The 15,707-nt window shown below is 32.7% G+C and overlaps 1 protein-coding gene across 2 annotated transcripts; it reads right to left on the reverse strand.

The window, feature by feature from the left end:
• Window positions 1-774: 774 nt before the first annotated feature.
• On the reverse strand, window positions 775-14,029 carry LOC126723374 (ent-kaurenoic acid oxidase 1-like). Of its 2 annotated transcripts, XM_050426759.1 has the most exons (9): window positions 13,978-14,029; window positions 8,185-8,612; window positions 4,646-5,123; window positions 4,089-4,352; window positions 2,972-3,061; window positions 2,802-2,880; window positions 2,407-2,513; window positions 2,138-2,259; window positions 777-1,568 (listed from the first exon to the last, which is right to left on the reverse strand). In XM_050426759.1, the coding sequence occupies exons 2-9, from the start codon at window positions 8,415-8,417 to the stop codon at window positions 1,463-1,465; spliced, it is 1,479 nt and encodes a 492-aa protein (XP_050282716.1). In that variant the 5' UTR covers window positions 8,418-8,612; window positions 13,978-14,029; the 3' UTR covers window positions 777-1,462. The 2 variants fall into 2 exon arrangements, 1 of the variants encoding a protein (XP_050282716.1); XR_007654244.1 differs by lacking the exon at window positions 2,407-2,513 and having other exon boundaries at window positions 775-1,568.
• Between the last annotated feature and the right edge of the window lie 1,678 nt (window positions 14,030-15,707).

Below are 15,707 nucleotides of genomic sequence, written 5' to 3' on the forward strand. Positions count from 1 at the left end.
TTACTAGAATGGAGAGATCATTAGAAGTCAATACGCAAAAAATCCTGGAAGTAGAAAAGTATTAGTAGAAATTATCAGAGACAATGTTGAAATTGCATGAAAATTGGTGACATAATGGGAATCGTTGCAAGGATCAAAACTCGTTGCCTCTAGCCACGACTGATGTCACTTTTCAAGAAAATTCCTTAGTTTACACCCTTAATTAATTGTTTTTGCTATGTATAGTAATTTTTATTCTTGTTATAACTTTTAATTTAAAATTCAAAGTAATGTCATGTCTCTAGGACGTCTCCTAGAAATCGTAGGATTTTATTTTGTAATTTTCTTAATTTTATATATTAGGTAATTTTCCCAATTTCGTGCCTAATGCAAATTAGAGTTTTTAGGTGTTTTCTAAAGGCCTTAGGAATGCAGTTGTTAGCCCTAGGGTTCTTTTATATCTATTTAATTAAGAGCATTGTAGCCTCAAAGGCAATGCATATTTCAATTTTATAAAAATTCAGAGACCTTTTTTCTTTATTTCTAATGGATTCCAGGAGCTCTTTTTGTGGATTCAAGAAACTCCTTATGGATTCAAGGGCTATTTTCTTAAAGACATGCGTATTCTGTTTATTGTGGTTTTTTGCCTGCATCATACTTTTTTTACTAGTTGCTAAAATGACCATATACTTCCCCCCACCCCTTTTTTCTATCAATACCTTGCTAGAATCATTTGTTGAAGCCTAATAGTATTGCCATCAGAATTACATAAATTAGCCACAAAATATAGCATGGATGGGTTTTTCTTTCTCCTTTTTTTTCCTTTTCTTTTCATAATCTTCAATTTTATTCAAACTGAAAAGAAAGAACTACAGTCTACCTCACAAGCAGTCCATAAGACCTTTGGAAGACTGAGTTTATTAAAACAAAAAGACTCAAATGACCTAAGGGAGAATTTAGCAGCTGCATGAGCAACCGAGTTACATTCTCTTTTGACCCAACAGACAAGACAGCTAAGAAAAGATTCTTCGACACATAAAATCTTGCTAATTATATTGGCAATAGACCAGTCAGGGGAGCAGTCAAAGGAAGCAAGAGGATCAAGCAAGCTTTCACATCACACTGATGGGTGGGTTTTTCTTGATTCCACTTCCACCCGCTCAAATAGAACCTAAGTTTAGGTATTCGAAGTATTGTTGTTTCACACTTTCAGATATGAAATGTTTCACATGATGTCCATAATTTCACATGAAGTGTCTACATCTAACACATGATGTGGAAGAGTGTAAACATTGTTAGATGTGAAATAGTCCAAGCACTTGAGACACTTTGTTCTTAAGTTAACCAGCCTTTTAATTAACTCTAATAATAAGCATCCAGGGATGCGATCAGAACTAAGATAAACTTGAAAAGAGCACTCTTTAATCCTAATTCCGCGACGACATGAACATGTTTTATTTTTGCTTCCACTCTCCTTTTGTCCTTAAACAGAAGAAGAGGGACATTTCTTGATTCTGGCCAAGCAATTATCTACTGGCCTTGTATGTGGTAAGTACATTGCTGGGGATCCAGGATTAAGCCGTTCAAGCCTGTACCATGATAAAACAAAAAGAAAGGTTAGAAGATGAAGAAATACTTGGCAAATGCTTGTACATGCATACTACTAGATCACACAGTAAAAATTCTCCCTTGTTTTTTTTCGTAATTCCTGTTTCACACAGTGACACACTGCGTGCAAACAAAAATGCTTGTGCATGTATATTGCTAAATTACACACAGAAAAATGTTTTTTTTCGGTTTTGACCTGAAGCAATTTAATAGGACATCTAGAGATCTATTTTTCTGATTTCTGAACTCATACATCTAGAATTGAGTACATATGCTGGAGGTGTATGAGATGCTACACTTTCTGGTATGAGCACTTTAATGCAGTCGATGAGTTTGATAATCCTAGTGGTTAGATTGGTTCCTTAAATTCCAAACTTTTGAAGCTTTCTTCTATCATCTCAGCCACCAAACAACATTTTGTTTCATTCTCAAGCCTTTAAAGACAGATTTTATTTTGTCCATAACTAATCCTCTGTTTCTGTTAAATTAAAGAACAATCATTAACATGTTACGTAGGAATTTAAAGTAGCATTAAAGAAGGTAAACTAACTGGTAATTAAGGAGAAAATGGTGAAGGAAAATAGAAATTTCCAGCTTAGCAAGATCATTTCCCGGGCACAATCTACTTCCTGCTCCAAAAGGAAGGAAGGCTCCTGCTTTGGGTGTAAAATTCTGCATTCAATATAAAGCAAATCAGGATACTTATGAAAGCACATTCTTAAACACATATCATGCATGCTACAAAAGATATGTATCTGTATATTTGAAGAGGGTGAGGTGGGGGGGGGGGGGGGTGTGGGAAGATGATGCTTTACTTACATCCCATCTGGAAGGCTTAAATTCCTTTGGATTCTCATAAATTTCAGGATCTAGGTGAACACTCCTAAACCACACTAGGACTCTCCAACCTTTGGGAATGGTATAACCTGAAAAACTTCTCATTAATAAATCATAACATATTGTGTAGTCGCTACAAATGAACACATGTTCATAGTGGAGGTGCTGCACTATCCTCTATCCAATTCTGTATGATAGACTATTACAAATATTTATTGGCATAACAAGAAAATAATATTAGTCTATGTGATGAATGCACAAGTCATCTTTATACATCTATAGTCATATTTTTCTTTCTATATTCACTTGTTATGCAAGCACAAGATCTCATAGCCATATCTTACGAAAAAGAATGAAAATCCACTGCATAGACTGACCTGCTAAATTGACATCTTTTTTTGCCTCTCGGAAAACTGTCAGGGAAAATGTTATCACACGAAGTGTTTCGTCAATCACCTGCCAAAGTTTTGAAATCATAAGATGAAAAGGAGGAAAACGACTTGGTGCATACCAAGGGAAAATGAATTTTATCACATGGATGTTGTACCTTAGAAAGATATTCCATTTCTCGAATTTCTTTCAGTGTCAACCCCTTCTGCTCTAGTGGCCTCTTCCTTACGATTTCCTCTTGCTCTTTCTGCAGTTGTGTGGAAACAGAATTTGAGGAAAAAAAAAAAAAAAATCAAAACTCAAGCCACAATGAGTAGAACTCCGATAAAAAAAAGATAAGGGTGGAGAAAAAAAAATTTAAAAAGATTAATTGAGCTAGAGAAATCAGTGAAATGCTTGTAACACTCCATGTGGTGTTTTTCTTGTTTTCTTGGGACATCAAATTTCCAATCCATTCATCCTCTCAACAGCTCGTCCAGGCAAACTGAGAAAAAACTTGACCCGGTTTAATATTTTGACAGCATAACCCAAGTGCTGGTGTTTCCCATCCGGTTGCCACAGCTTCAGATCACCACCCTATAATCTTGGATACTTGTTTGGAAAAGCAGCATTATGCCAGACCTTTCATATTTTTAATTGCCTGGATTTGGGATTGCTCTTGCAAAGGGGTTGTAAAAAAGGCTTGGAATTTTAGCTTTGCAGGATTGCCAAGTCTCATTTTAATGGATAACTTCAAGTGGCAAGGAAAGAGCTCAGCGATTGGAACAAGCAAAGTTTTGGGTTATGCCAATTTAAAATCAAGGAACTCATGAATAAAATTCAAGAACTCAACAAAAAAAAAAAAAAAAATTGCATATTCATGCCAATGGAGTTCCTAATGGAAAGTTTAAGACTTTCTCCAAAATCGATTCCAATCTTTTGACTTATACATCTCTGATTCCTAAGAGAGCTGTTCCTACTCATCTCCAATTTTGTCTCCTACAGTCCTTAGTGACACATGCAGTACATGATCATGCAATGAATTGCTACAAACTTGCCCATTTTAGTTAATCAAAAGACTGTGCTATGATGCAGTAAACACAATTTCTCAATGTTGACAAGGTCATAAGTGGAATGCAGGTGGACGTAAAGTCTAATATGAAAATCATGAGTGATGAGTTAAGGTTGCACTTGACTTGCCAAAGTGGTGTAAACTCTCAGAGTCACCAACTTTTCAGACATTGATTTTAAGAACTAGATGTTGATGCTAATGAGCAATATTTAAACACTAATACCTTTGCCTTTTGAAGATATTCTGGGTGCTGGTTTAGGAAAATGGTAGCCCACATTGCGGTATGTCCTGATGACTCATGACCTGCATTCAAGTACATCACTAGAATATCTATGATGTCCTCATCAGTCAATTTTCTACCATTTTCGTCTTCAACATCTATCAAAGCGTCCATCATATCTTTCTTCTTTGTGGGAACAGAAACCTTCTTTTGATTTCTTCTATCCTCCACAACAGATTGAAATGTAGCCACAAGATTCTTTCGAGCCTGAAATAGCCATAAGTCAATTTGAGTTACTACACAAAACACAACAATTGGCTTCACAAGTAAGCCAAATTTTCATATCTATTTATTCACTCCAATGTTTAATCATGTTCCATTTTTTATCCATGGTTCAAACATGTGCGTGTGATCATACATATGCATAAACTTGTCTACCATGGAAAACACAAAATTAAGCCCAAGATTACACAAAATTAAGCCCAAGATTATCTTTGAATCCTATTGTGTTTATTTTGGATTGGCTGAAAATAGAACTGAAAAATGTTACTTGGACTCACCTTGAGTGCTTTATGATAAGCAAATCCTGGAATATTAATTGCCATGGCTCTAACTCCATAATTAAGTGTTGTATATTCCCTCTCCAAGGCCGTCATTACGTGCTCACTCTCTGAGCTAAGAAAAATGTACATAATTATCCTAAAAGTAAGCTTCCTCAGTTCAGTCAAGAACTCAATTTCTCCCATTGTTGTCCATTTGTCCAAGGAAGATGTTACAATTTCTTCAATGTATTTAGTGTACATTGACAATGCCTCATAACCATTGACTGGAGCAGCTGTTAGCCGCCGGAGACGCTTATGCTCTTCAAAAGAAATGCCAATAAATGACTTCTTTCCAATGAGTGCAACAGTGGACTTAGGCCAACCAGGTTTAAAGCAATCATCATCTGTCAATACTCTTCTGCATGCTTCAGGTGAGGTAACTATGACACTCGGATTCCCAAACATGAAGACCTTATAGATTCCAGTTTGTCCAAATCTGCATATTGTTGATAGAAACGTGGTTGTGTCATTTTTTGAACTGAAAATGACTACATTTGACAATTTCTACAGACTTTTTAACTTTTAAAAGACAATCCAAATCTTCAAGCAAAGTTAACCATGCTACTAAAAGGCGGGGCATGAAGCAATCTACCAATCACATCGAATTTAGTATCCATGTGAAAATATCAACTAATAATTCTAATAGTGCCATGATTATAATCAACCATTATTATAGATTTTCCTGCCTCAAAATTATGAGTACCAAATAGATTATCAGGCCATAATCATGTTTTTTTGTTTGTTTGTTTGGTTTAATCAATCCTTGCTCCTAGTTCAGATTCACTTTAGGAGATTTAACTTAAGAGTTGTGGTATGGACTATAGGTGGTGCCTACTTGACACTAAGGGTACCAATGTGTGAATCTTGGATGTATATTCTTTTTCTGCTAGGGTATATATTTTGGCTAAATCTTGTTACATAATCCTCATTGCACATTCCCTATACAATCTGTGAAATTATGTATCAAAAACACGATCTCAGCCCACGTGGCAGTGTGTGTACGATGAATATGCAATAACTTGTATGATAATCATTACCCACAAATTTTTAACATCTCAAAGATGTATTATATTTTCCATGCATCTTCTTGTTCATGAACTGTCAAACACTCTTGAAGCAAAGGTAGAATGACTTGATTTATATGAGGATAGAGCTGTAAAAGAGATATGATTCTCTTTTTCTTTTTGTAAATAGGAAGATCAGCTGTGATGATCCTATTTACCCATTTAGGAATAAAAAATAAAGTTGATCAAATGGATTTGATCCATAACCTGAACTCAATCTTAGGTCCAATGATTTTAGAATGCTACAGATAGTTTCGTAATTGTCATTGAACCGAATCACTTCACTTTTATGCAGATATGATTGTCTTTGATTTTATGCTTCCATTAAAAGTGCATTATTTACTTTTCAACTTTAAAAATGGAGGAGCAGTTAGGTAAAAAAAAAAAAGACTGTTTAGCACTAAAATGTTAAATGGTTGAGAAATTTGTTGCCCAGTTTTTCTTTTTGTGCCTCTTTTTCTCTCTACCACTTAATGGAAAAAGCATGTGTTAAATTGATGGCCATTAAACTAAAATTAGAAGGAAAAAGAAAAAAAGAAAAAAGCATGTCGGTCCTCCTCTCCTATTTTTAGCGTTACAAAATGATTGCACTTTCCTAACTTAGTAGAGTAGGTCAAGTTTATGAGACAACATGGGGCCTAGATGATAAGTTAGAGCAACTATTATTAGTAAAGGCTTCCACTATACAACTATTCCACCAACTTACCAAGTTATGCAAACATCAAGAACTTCATTCCAAAATCAAGAAAAATCTACTTTACCAAATTCCCATATCTCAATTAACAGAGAAAAATATATTATCCCATCAGATCCAAACTCTCCAAATTCCATGAATTCTAGGAGTTCTTTCATTGTGGTGAAGTGTTGTTTCTTACACCCTCTTCATTATGTTTTTGGTCTTAACTCCCCTCTTGTATTGCACACTTCTAGAAGCACCCAATTTTATTGAACATTTTTTACAAGCACATCAAATTTTTAAGTGTAAATGGGGTACGCCAAACACTATATTCACACATTTTATATCTCAAATCTTTTCATAATACCTTTTGATTACATTTTTAAAAACATATCAAATTTGAAAGTGCATGTAAATGGGGTATACCAAACACTACATTCACACATATCATATCTGAAATCTTTTCATAATACCATTTGATTACGACAACAAGGGGTAGAGAATTGGAACTCAAATTCTTTCATGAAATAATAGGTAATGAATAAAAGAGGGTCCATATAATGTTTGACAATTTTTCATTATACTTTAAGAATAAAGTATGTGAAACTTTGGGCGTTTCAATATAAAATGGGCCCATCACGAGATAGCCACCTGATGACGTAGACTAAAAATGCAAGAAGCGGTTTGAAATTAACGGCTGAAAAAGGCCCAAAACAAAAATTTTGGGGGTTGAATCAAAATTTGGCATTTACACACAAACCAGACGGTGAAATTTGGAGCATTCCATCGTCGATGATGGCGCTCCGCCACATCATAGATTTGACCATATTTTTAATGCAAAGTATATATATATAAAATCTATGTTTTTTACAAGGTAGAATATACTAAGAAATTGATAAATAGTGTACTTATAATAAGACAGTGAAAATGACAAAAATAAGCCAGCACTCCCTCTAGGATGAACCGTTTTGGACCTTTTGGTGTCGTGTTGTGATCCATAGGTGCATGGGATAAAGAGTTAGGGCCCGTTTGGATTGTGGGAGACGGAGGTTTCCAGATAACTTTACTCTACTTTTCTCCTCCTTCCTTCTCCCTTAATCAAAACGATCCCTAAAAACTCCCTAATACTACCTATCTTCCTTCTCCCTTAATCAAAACGATCCCTAAAAACTCCCTAACACTACCTATAAACTATATGCTGGAGCATTTGATAACTCAAAAATGTTGACACTCTGACATAGCACGTCAGATTATTAGTAATAGATAAAAAAAAGATAACCTTTAGACTATATGCAGGAACATTTGGTAATTCAAAAATGTTAACACTCTAACATAGCCCGTCAGATTATTAGTAATAGATAAAAAGATAACCTTAATGATAGACCCAAATAAAAACAAGTGAAAACTTGCTAACACAAATAAGTGGCACGACTCGTTCAAACTGTATGATATAACATATTCCAACTACTAAGTACACAATTGCCCTCATATGTTTATGGTGCAGTATTGCACTACTACTAGCACTGTAGCATAGAACTCATTAAGGAGAGAGAGAGAGAGAGAGAGAGATGGCAAAGCAGTTTAATTGGGTACATGTTAGCCTGAATAACGATAAACTAGAACATGACTTAATACTCCAGGGGAGAGTTGCTATCTTTCTCCATATCCGTAGTGGGTCTTATCATGAATTTAATTAGCCGTACTCGTTTTATCAAAGAAAAATGATAAGAATACTGGCCAGAAAGAGAGAGAGAGACCTGGAAACAAGGGAGGCAACGAAAGAGTCAGGGTCTTTGGACTTGAAGGCAGAGAGGAAGGACCACATGTTCCCTATGAAGGGCCAACCCATATCACCTGGAGGAAGAGAGTACTGCTTTTCTCCCAATTGGGTTTCGTACAGCCACCAGTTTGCATTCTTCACAACCCATCTCAGGACCACCAAAACTCCAAATATGCCCAGCAAGACGTTGCAGATAGAACCCAACTCCATTAATACTTAGCTAGCTCGCTTCTTCTTCTACTTTTTTGTTTTTTTTTTTTTTTTTTTGTGAGTAAACTTATATAGCTAGCACAACCAGTACTACTAACTATCAGCACCAATATTTTCAGGTACTCTCCGAGCGAGTGAGGACTCACAAGCAAGCACACGTACCCCTCTCAGCTTCTTTGTTTCTGCAAATTCCCTCTCTGTTTCTTTCCGTATGTGAGTCTCAAGTAAATATATATACTGTATTATAGACTGAATAAAATTTAAAAAAAAAAAATTCTAGAATATTAAATCCGTAGAAGGACTGTGTAGAAAAAGAAAAGAAAAATACAAACACTAAAATACAGAAAAAATTCATAATTCTTTTCCTTGCCGGCTGCGGGCTAAGGTGTCATGTCGTGACTGAATACAAATATGTTGTATTACTTTTTATATTTCACTTTATATTTTATTAATCACAACCTACTTTATATTTGTTTAACATTTTTTATAAAATAACCAAAAGTTTAAAATAGATAAAAAAAACCAAACACATATTAGTAAAACATAAAATAAAACATAAAAAGTTATACAAAAGATTTGTATTCGTTACGATTGGTGTGCAATAAAAGTGAAGTCAATAATTATTCTTCATGTAAGTTATGTTGCGTGCAATTGTAAAAAAAATTATGAAATTTGTTGGGTGTGAACAATTGTTAATTGAAAAAAGAAAAAAAAGAAAAAAAGGGAGGCTAGGAATGATTCACAATGGGCATTCGTCAAGTTCTACAAATTGAGAGATCAGGCCGGCATTTTGTTTTTTGGGCGGGTTATTTGCTTTTTGTCCTTTTGGAAATGGTTCTAAGCCGCCGTTATATATCAATATACTTTAAAGTTTGATTAATGTGTGCCCTTGAAATACATATTAAGTCATTTATTTTTGGAAATATTTTTTCAGAAATTGAAAAAGCTGTCAATACTTTTTCAATTCCCAAGAATTCTTTTTGTAAAAATGATTAATTATTTTGTGTCATTAAGGCACACATTAGCAAAATCCTATACTTTATAGTCACAACAAGATTAACACAATATTTGCAACTATGTAGTGAACACGTTGTTAATGGTAAATAATGATTTTTTTTTTTTTTTGAGAGTCAAAAAGGGTGGCTCACATGTGTGATCACAACCGACCACACCCCACAGATACATCGCCTGTGGGTACCACCAGCACATAATGGTAAATAATGAATTGATGTTAAAGGTAAAGTGAGAGCACATATTAAGTCATCTATTTTTGGAAATATTTTTTGAGAAATTGAAAAAGCTGTCAATACTTTTTCAATTTTCAAGAATTTTTTTTTTTCTAAAAATGATTAATTATTGTGTGTCCTTAAGGCACACGTTAGCAAAATCCTATACTTAATAGTCACAACAAGATTAACAAAATACTTACAACTATGTAGTGAACACGGTGTTAATGGTAAATACTAAATTTTTTTTTAGAGTAAAAAAAGGTGGCTTATGTGTGTTATCACAGCTGACCACACTCCACAGATACATTGCCTGTGGGTACCACCAACACATAATGGTAAATAATGAATTGATGTTAAAGGTAAAGTGCAAACCAGTTGCAATAAAAACGTATCAATTTAAATTTTGACACAAAAATTGTGTTGACAGTGCACTAAAAAAAAAAAAAAAAAAAGTGTAAATAAACTTTCTGCATCTCTCACTCTCATTGCTCAGAGCTGGCACACGATTTGATGTATTTTTGTTTTTCGTAACAGTACGCACATATAACAAAGCAAACAAAAGAAGTAAATACATCCATAAGAATCGGGAAGACAAATTTCTTTTTTTTTGGGTAAGCTGGGAAGACAAATTTCGATACAATAAAAAGCAACCATGTGTGTATTTGGGGTTAACCGTATTATATTAGTACGCTGCATATCTATACAATATGTGGGAATATATAAATATTATGTAATAGGATATAAGTAAAAATTACTTCAAGTATTGTCTATTTAAAAAAAAAAAAAATTCTTCAATATTTTTTATCTTTTTATCTTTACAAATATATCATTCTATTTTTTTTTTTAAGGTGAATGATATTCTTCTAACTTCTACATAGTGTGTTATATTGGCCTAATATACAACTAAATTCTATAAGTTTCAAATTTATTATTCAATTTCTCCCCTTTTAAAGAATAGAGAGATTATCATAATAATAAAAACTCATCACCAAATTATAATGTTATTTTAACTAAAATTAAAATGTAACCAAAGGAATAAACGATAGATTTTATAATAATTTATTTCTTAAACAATTGGTAGGCATATTTAAATTCATAACCATATAGATTGTGTTTTGATATAAACTCAAATTCCTATTTCCAAAAAAAAAACTAAGTATTAATCCAAACCAAAATTCAACCAAAGTTAAGAGAGAGAGAGAGAGAGAGAGAGAAGACTTTATGATAGGAAATTTAAAAAACACAATACCAACACACGTATACTTAAAAAAGAGAGAGAGAGAGAGAGAGAGAGAGAGAGAAGGTGTTTTTTGGGAAATATATGATATGAATTGAATGAGAGAAATGATATCAAATTTATACAAAATAAAATGGGGAGAAAAAGAGTCAAAATCTAAGAAAGAGGAAATGATGAAGGGAGTGTAACAGAAAAGTAAAGAGTAGTTAGAAGTTAGAAGAGGCAAAAAGGAAGGGGAAATGTTGGAAGAATTGTAACAATAGGTGTGGACTAATAGGGAGTTGAATAGTTTTTATTTATTTTTAGAATAGGGAGAATAAAAGTTTAAAAATAGAAAAGAAGAGGTAGAAAATAAGTGGATAATGTGGTCGTTAATATGGCTCAGCAGAAGTATAACAACAAGCTTGAGGACGACCCGGCAAAAATATATGTCCAAGTCCATTTAAAATGCCTGTAAAATACGACACTCTCTTACTAATCCGTATCTTCAAAACAAACTTGTCCAAAAAATTTAATTAAATTAAAAAAAAAATAATGACACTAGACAAAAAAAAGAGCCTTATCACATGTGCAAAGTGCGTGTGATGACGCTAGTGTATATATTTTACTTTAAAAAAAAACTAGTGTGTATATATATATATATATATATATACACGTAAAAAATGTTCTAACTAGAATAATTAAGGGGCGGTTATCAAAAAAAAAAAATTTGAGGGGCGGATCTTTTTTTTTTTTTTTAATGAGTAGTACTAAAAATGCAAATAGCCGCTTGAATGATTTTACTTTATTATAAAAAAATAAAAAACCTAACGTATAGCCTTTTCATGCATGCTATGCAAGTGTCATACATGCGTGGCACTTACATAACATGCATTGCATTTTAAGCAGGTGTCATACATGCGCTACTGTCATACATACAGCAATATGATGACTTACAAATGGTTCAACAAAACGGCAACGGCGATTGGGTTCGATCGGGTGTTGTTATCATCATCTCTTTCCTCTGTTTTTTGTTCTGAGTTTTCTGAGAAGCTATTTTTGAAATTCAAATTTGAAGATCTTTTCCACCATTTGTATCCTATACTCTGTTTGAGGTTCTTTTTTAGCTGTCTATATATTCTGTCAAAGTCCATTGTAATAATATGTACTTGTTTAGAATTCAGATCAATATAAATCTAGTAAAAAAGTCTTGTAGTTCAACTAGCTAGCTCCTTTTAATGTGTTTATGACATTCAAAATTCAAATCCCTTTCTTCCGTGATAATTATTAACTTTTTTTTATTTAATAAAAGATCAAAACATATATCTAAAAAAACAGAGAAAACAATGGGCTTTCAAAAATGTGACTTTCTAATGTAAGTGTCTGATGTTAAGTTTAAAAGCCATTTCTTTGGCCCAAAAAAAAAAAGTTTTAAAAACCACATGTCATATGTAATGCACATGATTATCTTAGTTAAGTGAGTTACATAATTATCTTAGTTAAGCGAGTTATGTGTATTATACATAACAAGAACTAATATTATCTTCTGATTGATGGTTAGAGCCTTAGGCTCATAGGCGGAGTGAGGGGAGGCCATGGCCTCCTGGATTTTCCAAAAATGCCCCCTCCCTCTCTATTTAATGTTAAAATTTTAAAATATTGAGTAAATTTTAGCTAATGTCCCCTTTCAAATTTTTTTTTTTTAAAGTATAAATGCTCTTTAATTTATTGTTGTCTCCTTTATTTTCTTTTTAATATTGAGCTATTGGAATATTTGGCTTGGCCTTCCTTGAGAAAATTTTCTGCCTCCGCCACTACTTGGGCTCTTAACATGTTTGGAGTCAAACTTTGTCCAAACTATAGGAAAAGGTTTGACTTTGACCACTAATAAAAAAATGACCTATGTTTCATCATGTGCAATATATATAATTTACTGGTTTAGTTAAGTGAACTATGTGCATTATACATGACAAGTACTAATAACATTTTCAGGGTGCATTTCAAACATGCAAGGAAAGATTATATAAAACAAATAAATTCAAAAGAAAACATATTATAGCAAAGTTGATTATGTAACATGTGAAAAAAAAATCAATTTGATAAAAATAATAATTTTGCCCAATCTGGTTTCGGGGTGAATTTTCTTTGTAACCCATGGGTGCCCCATTTATTAAAAACTATGAAGTGCAACTCTACAACTAATCTAGTGAAAAAGTTATTATTAGGGGAAAAACGAGTATTACTTTACAATTATGGGAATGTGTTAAACATTCAAACTCGCTCGACTTTGACCTAGCCTCCATTATGTGTTGATTCGTCATGTTTAAATAAATACATTATTAAAAGAGCCATAATCCTAAATCTAAACATACACAATACATACAATGCATTTAATAAATTAACACACAAAACATATCAAGTATCACATAACAACATAACATGAAACATATTAAAACCAAATCAAACATATTATTATTAAAAAGGAAAAGCTAACCATTAAATCAAACATGCAAGAAAAGATTCCATAAAACAAATAAATTCAAAAGAAAACATATTATAGCAAAGTTTATTAAATAAAATAAAAGAAATAATTAATTAACCTAAAAATGGCCAAACAGAATCATATAACATGTGAAAAAGAATCAATTTGATAAAAATAAGAATTTTGCCCAATTTGGGTTCGAGGTGTGTACGTAGACTCGACCTTGCATATGCAGCCTCAATGATGATTACACGGCCTTGGCACGTAATCATGATTATTACATATCAGATTAAATCAATTGCATATGTAAGTCTAAACCAAAGAGAAGTACAAAGGAAACACCAAAACTAAATAAAAACGACATCATGAACATATTAAAGTCATCAAACAAATATCACATTATTTAACCAAATCAAATAATAATATTCAAGCTAACATCAAACAAGAAGCATGTTAATCTAATATAAGAATGAAATAAAAATACAAAATCATTAAGAACTAAATTTAATCAACTCATAACAGATTAGAACATATCATATTAAGCCTAAAATCACCTTGTCAAATAAATATACTAAATCAAATAAACAATATCATATTATTCAAGTAAAAGAAAAGTCATGAAAGATGACTTACCTTGCTTGAAGATTACAGATTTGAAGTTCATTTTACCGACCCCTCAGTGCCTACAACACAAAGATTAGATTGAGAGAACAAAGAGAATTAAAGAATACAATAGAATTTAGTAATCACAACTTAAGAACAAACTTAAATTGAAAAAATGTTTTAAAATGAAATTGAGAGCAAGTTTATGCCTTATGTATGGACTAGAGAGAAGTTTTTTAATACAGAAAAATATGCAAAGGTGCTGTGTAAGAGACTAGAAGAGAGAATTAGGGTTTTAGAAACATGGAGGCACTCTCTCTAGTTAGGTTTTTGAATGCAAGCATAAGGTGAGTATATATATGAGTAAACTATGGTTTTCGGAGCCTTTTAGAAGGTTTTGGACGTTCCTAAGGGTCTAAGGGCAGCCCAACCCGAAGATTGAAGCTTTGGGGCCATAAATACGAAAAAATTAGGTTCTAAAAGTGAGGCTGTATATGTTCGATGAATAACCTTTATTCCAATGGTATCTAAGAATTTTCTTCTAATCTAAGAGGTCATATATTCTCTCTTAAGACATCGAAAAGATTATTCACTTTACACTAGTGCTAACTAGTATTCCCTATCAATCGAGTCAGATTATACTAATTGTGGTAGGGAATGTCAATGTATATAATGCGTGTCCCATGAGTTTAAGTGTCAATTCGTATTAAACAAACAGGAAAAAAAATGTCCTCCAAAAAGATGATATGATCTCTACATGGAGGAATCATTTCTAATTTCAAGATTTGATGCTTACAAAGGTATGAATGCTTTACATGGTGCTACCGTTGCCGTATACCTTTCATTGCTTCCACTGCCTTCCACTAACTAAAATACCTTACAAATTTTTCACTCATAAAATGCCTTTGACCTTTTCTTGTAGTTTTTTACAGACAAAGGGTGTGCTTAGTTTCAAGCTCAAAAAATTATTAATGGCAGTGTATATAAAGCTTTAATCTTTCAGAGGTAATAATGGGTTAAGAACTATAAGTCAGTATGTATTAATCCGTGGGCCTCTCAACAAACTTCCAACTCTCTCAACCCTTAATCAGTGGCGAAGCCAAGATTTGAGTTGAGGGAGGGCAAAATATGTATATGATATATGCACATCGTGTGAATATATAATGTTGGAAACCAATTTTGAAATTTTAAAAATATTCATTTAGATACTAAGTGATATTTTAATGTAATTATGTAAACACCTTCACAAAAAGAAAGCATATTCAATTATTCATCATATTCTACTTATCTAGTAAATTTATGTTACATTTTATTATTTGTACACAGATTTTTATAAAGTTGAGTAAATTATTACAAAAAATTGAGATCATATTATCATTTTTAGATTATCTTAAAGCAAATAATAATGTTTTGCTTCCCTAATATGTTGTATATATATTTAGTTTCTAAACCATAATGGAAATTAACTATTTTTAAATTTTTAATATATAATTAACTATATGAGCAAGAAAATTTCACAAAAGAAAAAGATTAAAAAAAATTCAAATATTATAATAGCTAAGTACGAAGGGGCTCTATCAAGGTTCATGATGGATTGTGGCTTTCCAAGCAGTGCACTTTGATATATCTATGTTGGTATGCAAGAGTGCATTTTGGAAGGGATTGATTAGGGCTTTTTTGCTAAGGTAGGGTAGGGACTCACTAAAACTTATGTGTAAGGCATGCTAGTGGATGACTTATAGTTGCTTATTGGTTCATTT

The sequence above is a fragment of the Quercus robur genome, chromosome 4 (assembly GCF_932294415.1).
Source record: "Quercus robur chromosome 4, dhQueRobu3.1, whole genome shotgun sequence".
NCBI lineage: Eukaryota > Viridiplantae > Streptophyta > Magnoliopsida > Fagales > Fagaceae > Quercus > Quercus robur.